Here is an 18,778-nt window from a genome sequence, read left to right on the forward strand (position 1 = left end):
GGTGCATGGTATGAGTTGCTAACCTTTATTGAATGTGTGCTTTTTTCCTCTCTAACCAATTATCCAATTATCTTGGACCCAGTGGGGAGAGGGAAAAAGAGGAGGTGGGCTGCCATTTCCTCCAGAAATTGCTTCAGCCACGACTGGCATTCAGGAGGGCAAAAAAAAAAAAAAAAAAAAAAAAAAAGGCCTAAATTCCTTCCTTTCAGGCCTTTCTGAAGAATCTTTGATAGGAGTGATGACAAGAGATCCCATTACTATTCAAGCCCAGTCATTTTTCAAAGAAAATATGATTTAATTTACAACCCAATGATGGTTCTCATGTGAGGTAACTTAGCAACTAAGATTCTCTCATCTCTTTAGAAACCGTGAATTTCAACTAAATGAATGCCATTTTTATATCATAAACAAGTGGCTTTTAAAAAAACATTAAAATTTTGACATTTATTTTATGATAGTGTTTTATTTTAGTGAAATATTTTGTTGAGCAGAGGGAAAATATTGTAAGATACACGCTACCTCGTTAATGAAAATCTTTGTACAATATGCTTCTTTTGACAGATAAAGATTTTATTAAGAGCAATGGAGAGGAACGTGGGGAAGAGGAGGTGGGAATGCAAGGGTGAAACCCCCTGCTGGCCTGTTTGTGAACAGTAATCCCATTAATTTCTTAAACACCTAGCTTCGAACAAAATAATCTACCAACTAATATGATCTCAATGGAGTTTTGGGGTGGCTCTTTCAAAAAGAACAATGTGAGGACAATTTATTTTCTCAAATGTTAGTATGTCAGATTCCTTTCTGTACTTTATTTAATTTTTTTTTTTTTTTTTACAGACAATTTAGTTCTTTTCTATTGGGGAAAATTCATCTTTCTAACAGTTTCTATTATTCTTAATTTCAATAATGGAAAGAAAGTATATTTCCTTTCTTTCCTGTTGTGTTTTGAAAGCTTAGCTTTTTTTCTCCCTTTTTTCCTTGTAGTAAGACATTCTTTGTGCCCCCCTCCTTTTAATCCATTTTCTTAATCGAATCCCACCCAGAATATTAGTAGATATTTTAGCATTTGATTTTGGACATATTTTCACATTTCTCTTCCTTTATCGAAGTTGCATTGATTATTTATCTGATATTTTTATGACTCAATAGGTCTGAATACCATTCTGCAATTTTCTTTAGGTGAATGCAGGAGCAGGTAACTGTTTTTATGAACAAAAATAGTATTCCTCATTAGTCTTCGAAGTTTTCCAAATAATGTAACCTCATTTGTCCAAAGAAAGCATGTCCTGTTTGCTTAAGATCGACTTAATATAGGGGATATGACATAGAAATGTAGCCATATTACATATGGTACAGATAGTTATTCATATAGTAATATTTTGATGCCAAAATGAGTATTTCATGTAACTATTTTATAATTAGTTTTGCTGTGAAGAAATAACTTACATAGATTTGAATTATTAGAATGGCTGTAAATTTATGCTATTTTCTGCACTAAAGTATTTAATGTATTTGTGCATATATACACATGTGCATGTATAGTCTTCTAAAATAAGAGAGGCTTTCCTTTGAAATTTAAAACCACTGTGCAACATTTACACATACATACTTTTACATTTGTGTTTTACAAATTTAAATTTGTAATACAAGGGTTTTTTTTTCATAAATAAAGATTCCAACTTCATGAGCACCTCCTCCAAATGCCTTTATAACTTTTTTTTATCTTACTTTAGAATGAATGTCTACGATGGTATAACTTGTACGGCCAGGTTGAATAGCACCAGGAATACTTGGCGTATTCTGGAGAATGAGTCAATAGGACCTCGTGAAGATAGTCAGGGGGTATGCTTCAGCCAGTGCTTTCCCCAAAAGGCAGGCTCACTCGGGTGGTCTTTCATTAGTACTATTTTAGTATATGTAGTTACTGAGCCTCCAGCCCAGTGACTTCTCAAAAGCAGTTAATTGTCAAGGGCCAGTGGGTTTTGCTAGCATTCCGGAGCAAACTCCATGGACTGGAGCATCAACATTACCTGGGAACTTGTTCAAAATGCAGAGCCTCAGGCCTCAGCCCAGCTCCCAGAACCAAAAGCCGCATTATAATAATGTCCCAGGCGACTCGTCTGCATGTTAAACTTTGAGAACCACTGTGCCAAAGAGGCTTCAGAAATGAAGACAGCTGAGGGAGGAGACAGATGGTGTATAAAAATATTGACAAAAAACTAAAGGCAAACTAGTCATAGGCCTCTCAGGATAGAAGAAAAAACTCTCATTACTTCACTAGAACCTAAGAGCATCACGATAATATCAAACAATAGATTTTTGACATTTACTAACATGATCCTATGTAAAATAGGGACAGTTAAGATTAAAGTATATTCATACTCTCATACTCATTGCAACATCATTCACAGTAGCCGAAATATGGAAATAACCCAAGTCTCTTGGCAAGGTAATGGATAAAAATCCAAAAAGTGGTGTGTGTATATATATATAAACACGAACACAGTGAAATGTTATTCAGCAATAAAAAAGAGGAAAATTCTGCCGTTTGTGACAAGGATGAACCTGAAGGGTTCATTATGCTAAGTGAAATAAGCCAGACAGAGAAAGACAAACACTGCATGAAGAAACGTATAAGTGGAATCTAAAAAACTGAACTCATAGAAAGAGAGAGTAGTAGGGTGGTGGTTACCAGAGGCTGGGGCAAGTGGGAAATGGGGAGATGTTGGTCCAAGGGTAGAAACGTTCAGTTATCCGATGAATAAGTTCTGGCAGCATGGTGACTGTAGTTAATAACACTTTATACTAGAAGTTAGCTAAGAGAGTAGATCCTAACTGTTCTCAACACACACACACACACACACACACACACATACACATAGATATAGATACGTTAATTGGCTTTACTGTGGTCATCATTTCACCATGTACATTGTACACCTTAACTAGATACAATTTTATTTGCCAATTACATATCAATACAGTTGGAAAAAGTAATAAATATATGCAGTATATTTTAAAATATTTTTTATCAAAACAATTCAAATATAATATGTGTTAAACATATCCAAAGGTATACATGGGGTAGCTGAACAATTCACATATATAGTATATCTAATTTTCAGACACATGCTGTAACAGGAATGAATCTTGAATACATTAAGCTAAGTTAAAATAAGCCAAACACAAAAGGACAGATGTGGTATGATTACACTTATATGAGGTCCCTAGAGTAGTCAGATTCCTAGGGGACAGAATGTAGAATGGTGGTTACCAGGGGCTGAGGATAAGAGGAAGTGGAAGTTAGTGTTTCATGAGTAGGGAGTTTCAGTTTGGGAAGAAGAAAAAGTTCTGGAGATGGCCAGTGGTGACAGTTGCATGACAATGGAAATTTACTTAATGCCACAGAAATTTACACTTAAAAATTGTTAAAATGTTAAATTTTATGTCATATATGTTTTACCACAATAAAATACACACATATTTATATATGTTAATAAAATTTTCATTAATTACATACAAAATATATATATATTTTTTCCATTGTGTTCTAAAAAGGTCAAAGGATGGACACATCTGTTTGCAACAAAATGGTTTGGGAAATTCCATGGATAAAAGGGTTTTTAAATTGTAGGACTTTTTAGATCATTTAAAATGCTAATATGAATTGTGAATCTTCAAAGGGGAAATTGGTGTAATAGTCAAGTGAAAGAAGTTTAAACCGAGGATCCTGAGCAGTGCATTTAATTTTTACTGTGATACAGTCTCTAGAGGTCTTTCATGTTTAAAAAAATTATTGAATACTAAAACACTTTCTGAGAGGAAAGGAAAATACTAATATATATGTTTAGTGTAACAGTGATCCTTGTGGGTTCTTAACATATACTAACAGAATGTTTATAATATAATGATATTAAAATCTAATATTTGCTCATCATATAAAATATTCCCCATTCACTTCTCATACATAGCTTATTCCTTATATCATAGAAATCTGATTCACTTCTGGAAGATTCATAAAATATTTTACTTTTCATGATCCAGAATTTTTCTCAGCTGTCACAATGAAATTCTTTTTCTTCTCTCCTTATTCTTCAATAGTTAAATATGCAAGAGAAAGCTTTGTCATAATCTGAAAATATTACTCTAACCGATGAACTCTGAGTGAAATTTATCTAAAATTGTGAACAGTGTCATGTCTTATACTTTGCTTAGAGACGGTGAAGTGTGTTCTATAATCACAGAAAGTTAAAATATAAGCAACCAGGTAATCAAAATCACTGTTTATAATGAATATACTTTATTTATAACATAAATAGATGATTTTTTTAGATTTTAAAAATATTTAGCATCTAACACATATGGCATGATAAGATATGATAGTTGCCAGAATACATTTGACTCTTGGCTTTCTTCAGATATTTATAACTGCACATTACACTTTTTGAATTATGTAGGGGAGATATTAATGGAAGAACCTCAGCTTAGGCAACTGGAATTTGACTTATTTATAGTGCAGTTAAGCTCTAGAATATTTAACTTAAAAAAAAATCCTTTTACGTGTATAGGAACAAATGTCATTGGTAAAAACAGCTGAGCAATTCACCAAGATTTTTACAGAGCTGATTGCACCACATTGCTTTCACATATCTTTACATTGATAGATTTCAAAAAATAACTTTCATTTTTTCGAAGAACAGTGGCGCTTAGTGTTCTGTGGAAAGCACAGTGATTGACATTTTAATTCATGAAGTATCTAGCTAATGAAAGAAATGGTTTGAACTGTTGTGATAAATCCAGATTTCAACATTTATATTAATATAATCCAAAGTTGTTTTTATCTTGAAATCTTCTTTATTTACATCTTTGCACTTGAGTGACACAGCCTCCCTTGTAAAGAGTCTAAGGGTTTGGTGATGGATTGGTCATGTGGTACTCCCCATTTTCATACTCGTTGATCTTACTGCCATTTCTCAACATTGCCTTGTTGGGGAATTAGAATGGTGCCTTCAGTGGCCTCCTGCAGTGAAAAAGATTGTTGTTTGTGTGGACTTGCTTCGTTTGTGTAGCAATGTATAATTTACTGCCCCAACACTGCAATGTTGAATTTATTATCCAAACAGGGACAGTGACAGGGAAAAGGAGAGGTATTAATTATTATGCTAGGACAACAAGCATACTCTGGGGCAGTCCTGAGCCAGGCCAAATGAGTGGTCATTCTACTCATGGAAGGTGTTCTAGTCCAGGGAAGTATCTCCCTAGGAATTGGGGTACCCTTGCCAGTAAGTGTGTGGATTCCTTGGCCAACTACACAGCTAAGAATTTGGAACTTTTAAGCACATTTTAGTGGTCATGTGTATACTGCGAGTCTTGAATATTTCTACACTCCACCAACTGACTTAGAAAAGCTGGGAGGTGGCATAGAAGGTGGCTGAGCTCACAGAGGACCAAGGAACTAGAGCAGAGGGTCCTCTGAATGCTCAAGGAGATAGTCACAGCTAGGTTACAGGTGCTTAAGACTGTGTCAAAAAACAGAAGAGACTCTCCTTTGGGGAGTAACTTTTTATCAGTAGCCATATCCTATAAACTGTGTAGCCAGAGCTGAGAAAAGAAAAACATATTCAGAGCAGAGAAAGAGAGGGGAAAAAAAAATCCAAGAGCCATAGATTTCCAGTTAGGAGGTATATGGGTGAACTCCACTTCCTTGTCATTTTGGTGCCCATTAGGTAATGTGCAACATCTTTTTACTATACTGTAGTAGATTTACTTGTTTTTGTTTCTGGGAAAATCCATTTAGAGGAGAAAATAATATTTGCTTGTAGCAGAAGAAATGGTGTACCAAAATCCGACAGGTCTCCCAGTCGGCCCTGGGGAACCTGCAAATACAAAAAATGGGTCCTCAGAATTGGCCATTCCGTATCCAGCGAATACTGGATTTTCGAACTGTGATTGGTTGAATCCGTGGATGCGGAACTCACAGATACAGAGGGCTGACTGTCTATGCATTTTATGATAACAAGCATGGCTTTGAGATCTAAACTTTCAATTTACATGTAGAGAAAGTTTAAGTGGCATTGTCATTTGCACATTGCACTTAAATGTTTTAAGAGTTGACATGTTATGATGAAATATCTGATCATGAAACCAGGCATCCCTGTTTACAGAGATTTGAAGATCCTTTCATTATTAAGATATAGTGATCTTATTCAATATGCCAGTCAAATTGGTCATGTCATTTAAATTTAAAGAGGAGAATAATGATTAGAAGGAAGCACATAGTGATGGGTTCTTTTTAATTATGAGACAAAGTTCCTACTTTAGAGAAGCTTCATAGTACAAGATTTGGTGTCAGGCAGTCCTAGGTTCAAAGCCTAGATGGTCCATTTACTAAACTTTATCACAGGCAAATTGCTTAGTTTTCTAAGTTTCCATTTTCTTTGCGGACTATTTTATTTACCATTTAGGGTATTTGTGAGAACTAAGATTAATATACGTAAAATACTTGGCACATTCTTGGAGCTCTCGGTGGGAACATGTGTATTGTTACTAAAGATGAGAGCATTAGCATCTTAGGGAGCTTGTCAAACTTTGGATGCTTTCTGACAAAAAAGTTTTACTGCCCTTCCCTCCCACACTGTTCTAAAAATGCTTTGGCATAAAGAAGAATATTTGGAAATAGGTTTTTAAATTAATTGTGTTCGTTGATCCTCAAAACTACTATCTAAGATAGTCTGATACTATGATTCTTATTCTAGCAAAAGGAAATTTAAACACCTAAAAACTAATTTCTTTAAAGCACAAATCAAATGATTAGAATTGAATTTCTACTTTACTGTCCTGTCCTTTGAAACCTGTTATTTTTTTTTTCTCATGAATTTGATGTCAAAGCTGGGAGAGATGCTTGTGAAGCATATCCCAAACCCTGACTTTCTCTAGAACTGATTCTTCTATGTAAGTATAGGAGCTTAAGTATTTGCCAACTTTCTAGTTAGGTATCAAGAGAAGAAAAGATCACTTCAGAATATCTAATTTATGAATACCTACAATTCCAAAATGGATAGGCAGTTTCTTTGGAGGAACTATTAAAATAGAATAATGAAATGAATACTGAGGCACTGACCTCAAGTTCTCAGGTGTCCAGAATTAATTTAAATTTCCTCCTTTCAAATGGATTTTTTTTAAACTACTATCTCAGCAGGTTTATACTGAGTAGGCAAATTGGTTGCTCCCCGAAAAACTCCAGAGATCTACTTTGCCTCGTTAAATACAATGGAGATGGCCAACTAGGATGACATGTGCCAGGCTTACAGATACAAGCGTGTAGAAGGGCCACGTCTCACACAGCACATGGGGAATTGTGTGAGGCTGGGAAAAGGAAAGCTACTGTGATAGAAAACATTCACTACCAAGCAGAATGATTACGATGACCTCAGCTGATTGGCTTAACATGGAGTCAGTGATTCACTACACATTCTTATTTCACTTCTCACCCATTTTCTTTTCCATGTGCAATAGCAAATCATCTCACGTGTGACTTTGAGTCTGGTTTCTGCGGCTGGGAGCCATTTCTCACAGAAGATTCACACTGGGAGATGGTGAAGGGACTGAGCAACAGAGAGTACCCCTTTCCCAAAGCTGGTCACATAGCAAACATAAATCGTGGTAGGACATTTTCCTCTTTAAAAAAAAATTAATTTTCTTTCTTTCATGTTGTGAAATGATGATACTGTGTATTTTCATTTCCCTCTGTAGGCTATATAAATGAAACTGTGGCTTGTCTTTCTTTAAAACCTCCTGACCAACTTAATAATTAGGGGCTAATTGAGTTTCCCGAAAGGAGCATTGCTTTAACATTTTTTGTTGTTGCATTTTTAAAAGGTTGGGTTGAAGGCATTAAGAGCAGGAAAAGTTTTCTGGTAATTCTCTCTAGTTGCCAGGAATCAGGTACAGTAGGCTTGCCTTCTTTTTAAAGCAATCCAATTTTTTTTTTTTTTTTTTTCCAAAAGAGAAAGAAAAATAGTCTAATCTTCTTTCTGGGAACTGAGAACAGAGATTTAGCACTATCTAGAAAATAAATCTACAAATACTTCAATGCAATTTAACCATTCTTCAGGCTTCTTTATAACAAATAATCTTACTTCTTCCACATATATATTTTTAACCGCCATCATGTTTACGTGTCCTCTCAAAATAGAGCAGCCATAACTGCACATAGCATTTTAATAAGAGTTTATGAAACTCCACAAAAAAACAGAAAAGGTTTTTTCTTTTGTTTTGTTTACATTTATACGGCATCAGATATTGCTCATGAACATTAGTATCACATTAACTTTATAATAACACAACTGTACTGTAGATCCTCTTTTATGGTCATTGAACATTATCCTATATGTTTCTCCTTGCAGCCTATGTCAAAAATAAGTGTTGACTGTGTTTTTAATTACAGCCATTGGAAATTGGAGTAAGAATCTGTGGATTTTTAAAGTCTAATAATTTTTCAAAATCATCTTTCCCTACTGTATTCTTTTATAGGTGAAACATGAAGAATATAATGAACTTGCATATACTGTTTTCCATTACTTTTAGTTTGGAATTTGGGAACAGTAACCTTTATCCTTCCCAGTTGGCTTTAAGATTTAAAGCCAATATAAACTGGATTTTTTTCTCCACTCAGAGATGACACTGCTGACATGGAAACTTGGTTGTTTGATTAAACAAGTGGTAGAGTCTATAAAATGATACATTTTAATTCTGAAATCCTTTCCTTTCTGTGCAGTCAGCATTGACCTGCATCTAGGAAAATTGCTCTTTGAACGTGGTATTTTCCATGAAGATAGTTGGCTTTCCAAGTTGCCCATCACTTTGTGATTATCAAAGGGCAGGATCAGACCTTGACATTGTTTGGCGTAGCCTTCCTTGTAAGTTTTCAGTATTCAATGAAGCTACCCCTGACAGCGGCTCAGAATGTGTGATCTTTTAAGCTGCTAAGAGATGTTATCCCCCTGTACGTTTGCCATGAGCACATCCACTGTAGTTAAAAATCTAAAAGCAGTTATTTTGTTAATGTTCAGATTAGATCTTTAATTAAGCTTTCATCCCCTCTAGCACAGACAACAATGTCAAACACATAAGCCCCAGGAGAAACCAGACTCATTCCATAGGCTCATATCCTTCAGTACTTTGTGAAAGAAACTGAAAAACAAAGCTCCTGTGGGAATTTCGTAAGGGCGTGTTGAATACCTAATTGTAAGCTTAGAAGCTTCATTCAATTTGACTTCAAACTCTAGGTCATGAGTGAAGCCAATAAAAATGTTTGTTTAGGTGATTTGGATCAAGAGCTTGTTTTTAACTGATTGAATTTTAGTTTAGATGTTTAACGTTATACATATGAAAATGCTTTTTAGACCTTAATGGTAAATAAATAAAAATGTCATTTTTATTTTTTTATTTTTTATTTTTATTTTTTTTAATTATTTAAGACCTTTATTAACAGGTGCTTGCAGTTTGTTGACTTTTTTGAAAAAATCAAGTTGTAAACTTTTATTACAAATTAAAAATGAAGTTCTTAAAAATCTCAACTTGACCAGATATGAAACAATTTAAAAACCTTTAAAGGCGCATTGAGAAAAACCAGGCTTTTTTAAAAAACACGTTTGTTATTACCAAAAAAGACATCTTTAGGTAAAAATAATAAAAACCCCATGCTGCATAGATAATGCAGATAGTTCTAGTTATCTGGTCAACGGGCAAAAAGCAAGCACTTAAGGTCTTCAGCTCTAATCTTGTTCATTTCTTATTGCTGGAATTTCATATTCATTTCTTCTTGTTGGATGACTAAACCGGACGATGGTGGAGATGGTAAGCCGGCATTTACTCAGCCCCGCCCTGCTCAGCCTCGGGAGCCAACGAATTCTCAGCTGGTGGATCGGCTGCTTTTGTGTCTTTGCGGTCTTGTGGTTTAGGGTTTTCTAGGCGTCTGCGTCGGTAATTGAAGTTGCGGCGGTACCGACGTTGAGGCGGCTGCTGACCTTGGGTCTCATCTCCTTGATTCTCTTTATCCTCTTCATTGCCGTCCTCTCTGGGCTGTCTTTGGCGAGGAGGGCCCCTGCGGAATCGTGGTCTATAACCCCGATACATATTCTGTCTTACTGGTGGTCTACCTTGTTCTCCTGCACCCTGGTTGTCAGCACCCTCCATCACTTCTCCCTGTACAGGAGGGTTGGAATACTGTGGTCGACGCCCATAGGGTCTCCGCATGTAGTAAGGTGGGAACCTTCGCCTGCGGTAGGGCCGGCGTTGTTGGGCCTGGCCTTCAGGAGCACTCTCCGATCCCTCATTCTTTTCCCCACTCTCACTATTCTGGTAACTCTGCTGGTTATTGCGTGGAGGACCCCTGCGACGTGGATAGCGTCTATAATGGTTACGGTCTGCTGCATATTTACTGCCTTGAACTGGAATTCCACCAGGGCCTGTAACATTTGCTGCCTCCGCACCCTTTTCTCCTTCAACAACATCAAACTCCACAGTTTCTCCATCTCCTACACTGCGAAGGTACTTCCTGGGGTTATTCTTCTTTATGGCAGTCTGGTGTACAAATACATCTTCTTTGGTGTCATTCCTGTTGATGAAACCATATCTGTTTCTTACATTGAACCATTTTACTGTCCCCAAAACCTTCGTTGCGATGACCTTCTTGTCCCCGCCGGCAGGCGCCACCGATGTGAGGCCGCCCGGGCCACCGGTCCCTGCGCCGCTGCCCGTGGTGCCGGGCTTGGTGTCGGCAGCGCTGAGGGCGGGGGCGGCGGGGGGGCCGGCGGGCGGCTGCTGGGTTTCGGCCTCGCTGCTCGTGGTTGCGGTGGTGGTGACTGGGGCCGGCTGCGGCAGCTGCGCCTCCTCCCGATATGTGATGGTAACTAGGCCGGCGGCGGCGGTGGGGCTGCACAGGGCTCTCTGGGGTCCGCTCTCCGCTCCCGCTACCGATCGAACTCAAAATGTCATTTTTAAAATTGATCAACAGTTGAATGTGTGCAAGGATAAGGTACCAGAGCAAAGAACTGCCAAATGTGCAACAGAACTTGCATCCATATGACGTGGCTTGCTTTTTTTTTTGTAGGATCATTTATTTATGTTGAGGCACATCGATTCCCTGTGGAAGCTGGGAAGTCCTATCCTTACAAAATTGCTCACTGCCTCTACCCCATGTCAAGTAATCAAATGTTCTGAATTTCCGTTGACCATTCTGTGGTCATAGATCATTGGACTTGGGTTACTCTGCTAGTAAAATGCCTGCCATGTTTTACTATCACTTTCATGATGAATTAAGAGATTTATATGAGCTATTTCAACACGAAATGCCACCTGCACCATTCTTTTTGGGGGCTGTTAATGAAACTTTCTGTTATTTTATATTCTTTTCACATAGTTCTTTCAATAACCTAAAGCTGTGGATACATGTTGCCAAAATTACTTGTTATTTTGGCCAACCATGTTAACTGGGTAAAATAAAATCAGTTGAATAAGTGTTTGTTGAAAGAAAGATGAAAGGATGAGTAGAGATAAGTATAGGCAGAGAAAAGAATTACGTTTACTGAAATTATGTTTTTTCAGTGAGTCCTCTGGTGCCAAGTAAACGCAGATCAAGCAGTAAAGTACCCATTCCATTCCAACAGTGCATTAGAGGAGAAAGCAGTAGGACTTTATAGTCAATGCTGGCTCAAATCTCAGTTGCACCACTTACTAATTGTGGTGCAAACCAATTGTATATTCCCTTTAAGATTCAATGCCTAGGCCGGCACGGTAGCTCACGGCTGTAATCCTAGCACTCTGGGAGGCTGAGGTGGGCGGATCGTTTGAGCTCAGGAGTTCGAGACCAGCCTGAGCAAGAGCGAGACCCCCATCTCTACTAAAAATAGAAAGAAATTATATGGACAGCTAAAAATATATATAGAAAAAAAATTAGCCGGGCATGGTGGTGCATGCCTGTAGTCCCAGGTACTTGGGAGGCTGAGACAGGAGGATCCCTTGAGCTCAGGAGTTTGAGGTTGCTGTGAGCTAGGCTGACGCCACTGCACTCACTCTAGGCTGGGCAACAGAGTGAGACTCTGTTTCAAAAGAAAAAAAAAAAAGATTCAATGCCTCTTTCACACAATTATAAGGTTAAAATGTGATTAAATAAAGCACCCGGCAAAGTATTTGGTATATAGTAGGTATTCAGTAAACATAATTCCTTTACTTTCCATAAAACTAACATCTAAGTCAGACGTTTCTGTTCAGGCTGCCTTGTTTTCAATTCTTTTGAGAGTTCCGACATGCCTTCAAGCCTTCAGGATTTCAGCTCATTTTTTTTTATCTTTAGTTATCAGAAAATAATGAAGAGATCAATACTGCCACACAGTAAATTCATTGCCTATAAATGTAGGCTCACAGCAGTTTACTTGGGCATTCCTGATGATAAACTGCATAGCATTCAGAGATATGAACCTAATTATATGTTCAGCTTCGTAGAAGTCTGAACAGAAGTGCCCAGAGCTCCTAATAGGTTGTCCCTTTCTTTTTCTTCTTTTTTTTTTGTTTCCTTTGTTTTTCCTTCCCATTTGTGGATGTAAGGATTAAAACAACTTCCTATTCTGCACCTCCTTCTCATACAAATGCCCTATATCTGTTCTGACCCTTCTTTCGCTTTAATTAAATACTGTGTGATAGAGAGAAAGATAGATACAGGTTTTTTTTTTTTTTTTTTTTTTTGAGAACTCCAGAACTTACTTGCTTTTTGAAAGTACAAGCTAACTTAGCTTTAATTCAAAGTCACACACTGATGTGATGAGATCACTATTGTTACATATAAAAAAGAAATTAGATACAAAGGAATAAAATGTGGTAATAGTGCCCACTCCATAGAAATTTGAAAACAAACATTAAGAGCTTATCAGAAATTCCTATGACTCACTGAGAGTCACTGAGAAATCATGTATATATGTATATATAAATGTACAGATATATATTTATTTTCTTTTTAAAGGTGATCTACATTTCCCATCATTGTATGCTTCCTGATAGCCATTAATTTATGGTTATTGGGATTGAGTTTCAATTTGTCATTGTTTCCACTTGAGGAGACCTTTCTTCACTCTTCCTTAAATGTGTAGTTTAGCTGTGGGGGTTTATTTAGGTGGAGCCTCAATGAAAACGCTGTTGTGGACGATTTAGGCGCTTGATAGTTTATCTCAGAACCAAGACTTCAGTCTGCAACGGCTGTAGATACTGACTTAATGGTTTGCCTTGTTTTCTTGAAAATTGAAAATGCTTGAAGGAGCCAATAAAGACTTCCAGAAGAGGTATCTGCTTTTCACTTTTGTCTGTATCTGCTTGAACTTTAGTAATCTTTGAGTTAGAGGGAGAAATATTTGGATTACTTTGTAACACTTTCCAGTTTAGGGAGTTGTAGTGGACTGTAGGAGAAGGTTATTTACAGTCTGAGATACACACACCTGATGTTCTCTTTTCTGAGTATAACATGAACTTTTTATAAGTGTGTGGTGGTATGTGATACTTTCTTTCATAAAAGTTACAGAATAAGCAAACAAGCCAAATTCTTACTTTCTTGGGTTATTGGAAAATCCAGCTGATCTTCTGAATGGAAACATACAGATAATAGTTATTTTCTTGGAAGAAATGTTCTTCATTGTAAAATGGTAAAGTGAGGCAGTGAGATAAACAAAGTTGGGCACTTTGATATGATTAAAGCCTTCATTTTATGAAAATATGTGATTTTTTTCTACATAATCACCAGACTATACAGTTAAGAATTTTTTTTTTTTGAAAGGACTTTAAAGGGATATGAGCTTTCTTCTGAGTTGCCTTTTCTACCAGCACAATTTTAGGGTCATTTCTCATTGATTACCTTGTACTTTATGTATAGTCAACACACGGCATCCACATGCACAATTGTTCCTGCAACTAATCATTGTTCAAGATGTGGATTTTTATTTAAGCTTCAAAAGTTCCTTCAGCCACTGGTGGAAAGTTGGAATTTTTCCTTGAAATATGAAATAGGACAAACAAAATGTGTGAGAGCCAGAAGCTACTATTGTTATTGGTGTTAAAATGCAGTTACTGTTTACAATTAACTAGGAAATATAAAATATGAAAGGAATTAATGTCAGTACTAATGTTTTCTGAGTTACCAGATTTGAGTTATTGTATAAACAACACAATACCTCACTTTTAAGGGTTTGCAGTTAAATACAGGAAGATTAATACTATGTAGGTTTTGCTTTTAATGTTAGCTTTTATGTTCATTTATTTTTCTTTTGCTTATAATTTTCCAACTTGTTTTGAGTTATTGTAATATTCCTTCAATAAAAAATAATTCATCGATTTTTTTTTTAAAAGTATAAGTGAGACTATCAGGACAAAGATAGATGAAGCAAGAGATGGATTGGTTCCCAAAAGTAAAGTTTATTAGGGTTAGGCTACATGTTTGAGCCTGTTTTCCAGAAGCCAAGGCAGAGAGGGACACATTTGGTTTGGATTCAAGGAAGTAAAAAGAAATAAACAAAACCCAAAATAGTTCTTCAGAGACTTCTCCCATGAGTGGTCATGATGATATCAATGTAAACATTCTATTGGTGATTTAACACTCATATGTTGCTTGTTACTCTGTCACAGTCACGGTTCTCAATACTCTAAATATCAAGGAAAAAGCATAATTATGACTAGGAGCTATAAAAATCACTATGGTAATGTAATGGTGAGGGGTAGGTGTGTGTGCGTGTGTGTGTGTGTGTGTGTGTGTGAGAGAGAGAGAGAAATGAATCCCCAGCTGAATTTTGAAGAGTGCAGATATCTTAACTTGTTTTTTCTGTTTATTTCCCTTTTTTAAAACTTCTTTTTGCTCTTCTTCTTATTATATATCTTGTTGTTCTAGATTTTGAAAATATGTAGAAAGTATAGCAAAAAACTAGACTGAGGAAGACATGCAGAGTCCAATGTGAATGAAGCAGAGAAGGCAGAGTTACTATAGCTAAGGGTTTGGAATACAACTGAGAAAGGACATGGAGATCTGACCAAGGAGCTCTGAAAAAGAAAACAGATAAAAAGGAAGAAATCATTTTAAACTTCTTAATAATGACGTGGAGTGTCCTTAACAGAGGGATGTATTAGAGAGCCTCGTTAATCCTTTGTAGGAGAGGCCAGTCCTCTGCAGAACACCCAAGAGGCACTGCAGCTACCAAGGAGCAAACGGCACTAAGATTATCTCACCGTTTCCATCTTCAGTACTTACCTGTCTTCAGTAACTGATATAAGTCACCTGAAGAGATATATTTTCCTTTTGGAATAAAATCAATGATTCAATATCTAGTTTTAAAAATATAAATAATTTAAAATTGGGTAATACAATTAAAAATTATTCAATTTTTCTCTCAAATTTCCAATTAAAAGAATGGCTTTGTTGGAAGATTTTTTTAACCACATAAAGTTCTGTTCAATACAATGATTCAGACTCTTGAGTAATCATGCTATATATAACGTGTGCCTAAGAGAAAACCCAAGAGAAATAAAATCAAGTCCTCTGTATTAACATTTTATTTAACTACCTTTTAGTGAGTAAAGCATGAATCAAGAAAATAATTTCCTTTAAACTTATAAGTAGAAAATAAATGTTGAATGCTTGGTGTAATTTTAACTTACTTGCTTTGCAACTGTTTAATACAGCATTCTGTGATGATCGAAAATTTCCTATTAGGTTCAGTAGAGTAGCCACTAGCTACATGTAGCTATTGAGTGTTTAAAGTGTGATGAATATAACTAAGAAATTGAATTTTTCATTTTGTTTAATTTTAGTTAATTTAAATTTAAATAGCTACACTATTTTCATACTTTTTGTCATTATACTCATTATACTTAAGGGTTCTCTTTCTTTATTCCACTCTTCCACCCAAAGACTCTGAAATCCTTAAGGACAGCAATGCCTTATATGATTTTTGACATAGAGCAGGGTCTCTCTTTCCATCTTTTTCTCCACTCTTCTCCCTCTCCCACTCTCTCTCTCCCTCTCTGAATGTTTACAGACATTTACTTAAGCACTGATACTAACAGTCCACTCATTCCTTTCTTCTTTTTACAATACATATTAACTGATCATTCAGTAGATGCAAATTGCCATAATCGGTTCTGTGAGTAATTAGTAATGCATTCCATGATTTTGAGTTTATGGCTTAGTGGTCTGCTACTGGTGTGTACCAAGTGGAGGGCCACGGGATTTGCACACTGATGACTGCCTATCTAAATCACAGCTGCATCAATCACTTTCATTCACTGATTTCACCCTTAACAATATTCAATTTGGAAAGACTATGGAAGGTTTCTCGGTCTCTAATAACTAAAGAATTTAAGTCTCCACAATGCAAATTCTGTTAAAAAGAGAAAATTAAATATAAGTTCTGAGCTCTTATCCCACTAAATGTGGATCCCTTGGCATTTATACTTAATAAGCTATTAAAATAACTCCACGCTGGTGATGTACTGAGTGACAGTTTGACAGCTTCAAATTCTGATGGGGTAGGCTCATCTCTTGTACAACTAGGTTTAAAGCTCTGTTTTGCATATTTGCAAGTTGGGGAATAATGAAACTTACAGCAAGGATCTAAAATTTAATTGCAGTTAAGAAACATGAATCCTTTCTTTCCTTGGAATTTAATTAAACACTTCCATTTTTTAAATTTCTAACTTGCCTGTCAGGATATGAATTTAGGTGAGCATGATAATAAAATCTAAAATGAAATAGACAATCAGAAAGATTTTGTTGATCAAGTGGTAGCAAATATGTAGACATTGAAAAAAATAAGTGTGCCAAGTTGGAACATAGAATGCTTAATGTTTTGAACTGAACAATTTTTTTAAAAGAGCATTTAAAACATTTTTTTGTTCACTCTCATCACTGAAATTGGTCCCAACAGTGAAATAATTGGGTGCCTATTTATGTCCTAATGTATGACCACGTGGCAGGATAAATGCACAATGACAAAGAAGGAAAACAACAACCAAAAATTTAAAACATGGTGAACCTGAAATGAGTTTCTTTGAATTCAAAAAGAGAGATTCTGTTTCTGAGAAGTCTAATCTTTGAATGTTGGTGATACTAAAAAAGAAGAAGAAGAAGAAATTTTGACTGCAGTGTATCTGAACTTGTCTTTATAGAGGTTTTGTTGACATATTTTATAGAGTGGATCATCCAACCATTGAGGAAGTTAATTTTTCCCTCCTACAGTGCCAGGTACTTAGTAAGTACGCAGTAAACATTGGTTGAGTCAATGACAGCACTGAATTCCATGTCAGAGCTATGCTATCAGCACCTAAAATAACCCTCTGTCTGTATTTTCTTTACTATGTAGTTAAGCCATCAAATCTTTATATTGTGTCATCACTGGTAGTGAGTAGGAAGGAAAATGATCAAGGCTCCTCCAGCCTCACAAAGAATGTTTTCTTACTTGGCTTAAATTATTAATAAACAGTATCCATGAGCCTTTTGATAATGCCACAACAGAAAAGAAATCAGTGAAAAGTATTAACTATAGTTTTGGGGTTTTGTGTGTGTGTGTGTGTGTGTGTGTGTGTGTTTTACTTGAGAAAGTAGTTTTTCAAGGAAATTTTTTCTTGATTTTTTCTTGATCTAGTGTTTGAAATATCAAGAAGATATAGTAATAATGATTTTGTAACTTTGAGTCATAACATTTGCCTCTCAGATTTATAAGAAGCGAGAGAAAGGATCCTGGGAGCTCCCATGGAAGCTGAGTTCTGCCCTTGACTGTGTGGACAAATACATGTTCTCAAACTTGTCTCAGCAACATGTTAGTGTCCTATTTATATAGATATCTCTTCAGCATGTGTTAAAAATAACAGTTTTTGTAGCTGCCTTGAAACTTTTCTTAAGGATAAAATATAAAGGGTGGCAAAGGAAGGCCTTAGCATTTTCGGGGGTTGCACACTTGGAGGAAAGGAGAATTGAGATGATTATATTGAATACCAAAAATATATTGACATATTTTAAGTTATAGAAAAGCTATTAGAGACAGGTAACTAGAAGATTTATATCATCCAAAATATGTTTTTCAACAGGTACGGTTTTGGTATCGTTTGTCTCAGCACTCACAGCTCTCAGTTTTCACAAGAACATCACTCGATGGGAATTTGCAAAAGCAAGGTGAAATAATTGGATTCTCTGATTCTCAGTGGAGCCAAGCCCAAATCGATCTTCATGCAAAACCTGGAGAATCTACTCTGCCTTTCCAGGTGAGCACGTTAGGAATTAATACAACTCATCGGAAGAACATTTATTTAATATAAATCCTTTCAGACAATAAAATAACAGACATACCCCATGAATTTATTAGACATTACTAAAGCGAACAGAGACCAAACATATGATCAGGGGTGAGTAGAGAGGTTATTTTGACTAAGTGCTCAACATTTAAGAGTAGCAAAAGTGGAGATAATTGAATAAGGTGGCAGAGAGAAGAATAATTTAAAAGGAATGTTTTTTTCCTAAGTGAAGATGGTGGATTATATGAGGTAGTGAGGGGAAAAAAAACTCTGACATGGGCTCTACTCACATTTTAATCTTGTTGCCTCATTTTCTGCTTCCCAATAACATTGAGGATTTTATCAACCTTTGGAAACTGGAGGACATCATAATAAGTAAAACAAGCCAGGTGCAGAAAGACAAATATCTCATATTCTCACTCACATGTGGGGGTGAAAAAAGTTGATCTCATGGAGG

At 36.1% G+C, this 18,778-nt stretch overlaps 1 protein-coding gene and 1 pseudogene across 1 annotated transcript in view; one reads left to right on the forward strand and one right to left on the reverse strand.

Moving 5' to 3' along the window:
- MALRD1 (MAM and LDL receptor class A domain containing 1) overlaps positions 1-18,778 on the forward strand; it is a 456,545-nt gene that overhangs the window by 54,232 nt on the left and 383,535 nt on the right. Inside the window, 4 exon segments of the mRNA XM_069458846.1 lie at positions 7,516-7,662; positions 11,114-11,147; positions 11,149-11,206; positions 18,118-18,291. Of these exon segments, the coding sequence (XP_069314947.1) occupies positions 7,516-7,662; positions 11,114-11,147; positions 11,149-11,206; positions 18,118-18,291 (413 nt within the window).
- Positions 9,490-11,085, reverse strand: LOC138375368 (Y-box-binding protein 1 pseudogene; annotated as a pseudogene).

The sequence above is a fragment of the Eulemur rufifrons genome, chromosome 25 (assembly GCF_041146395.1).
Source record: "Eulemur rufifrons isolate Redbay chromosome 25, OSU_ERuf_1, whole genome shotgun sequence".
NCBI classification, from domain to species: domain Eukaryota; kingdom Metazoa; phylum Chordata; class Mammalia; order Primates; family Lemuridae; genus Eulemur; species Eulemur rufifrons.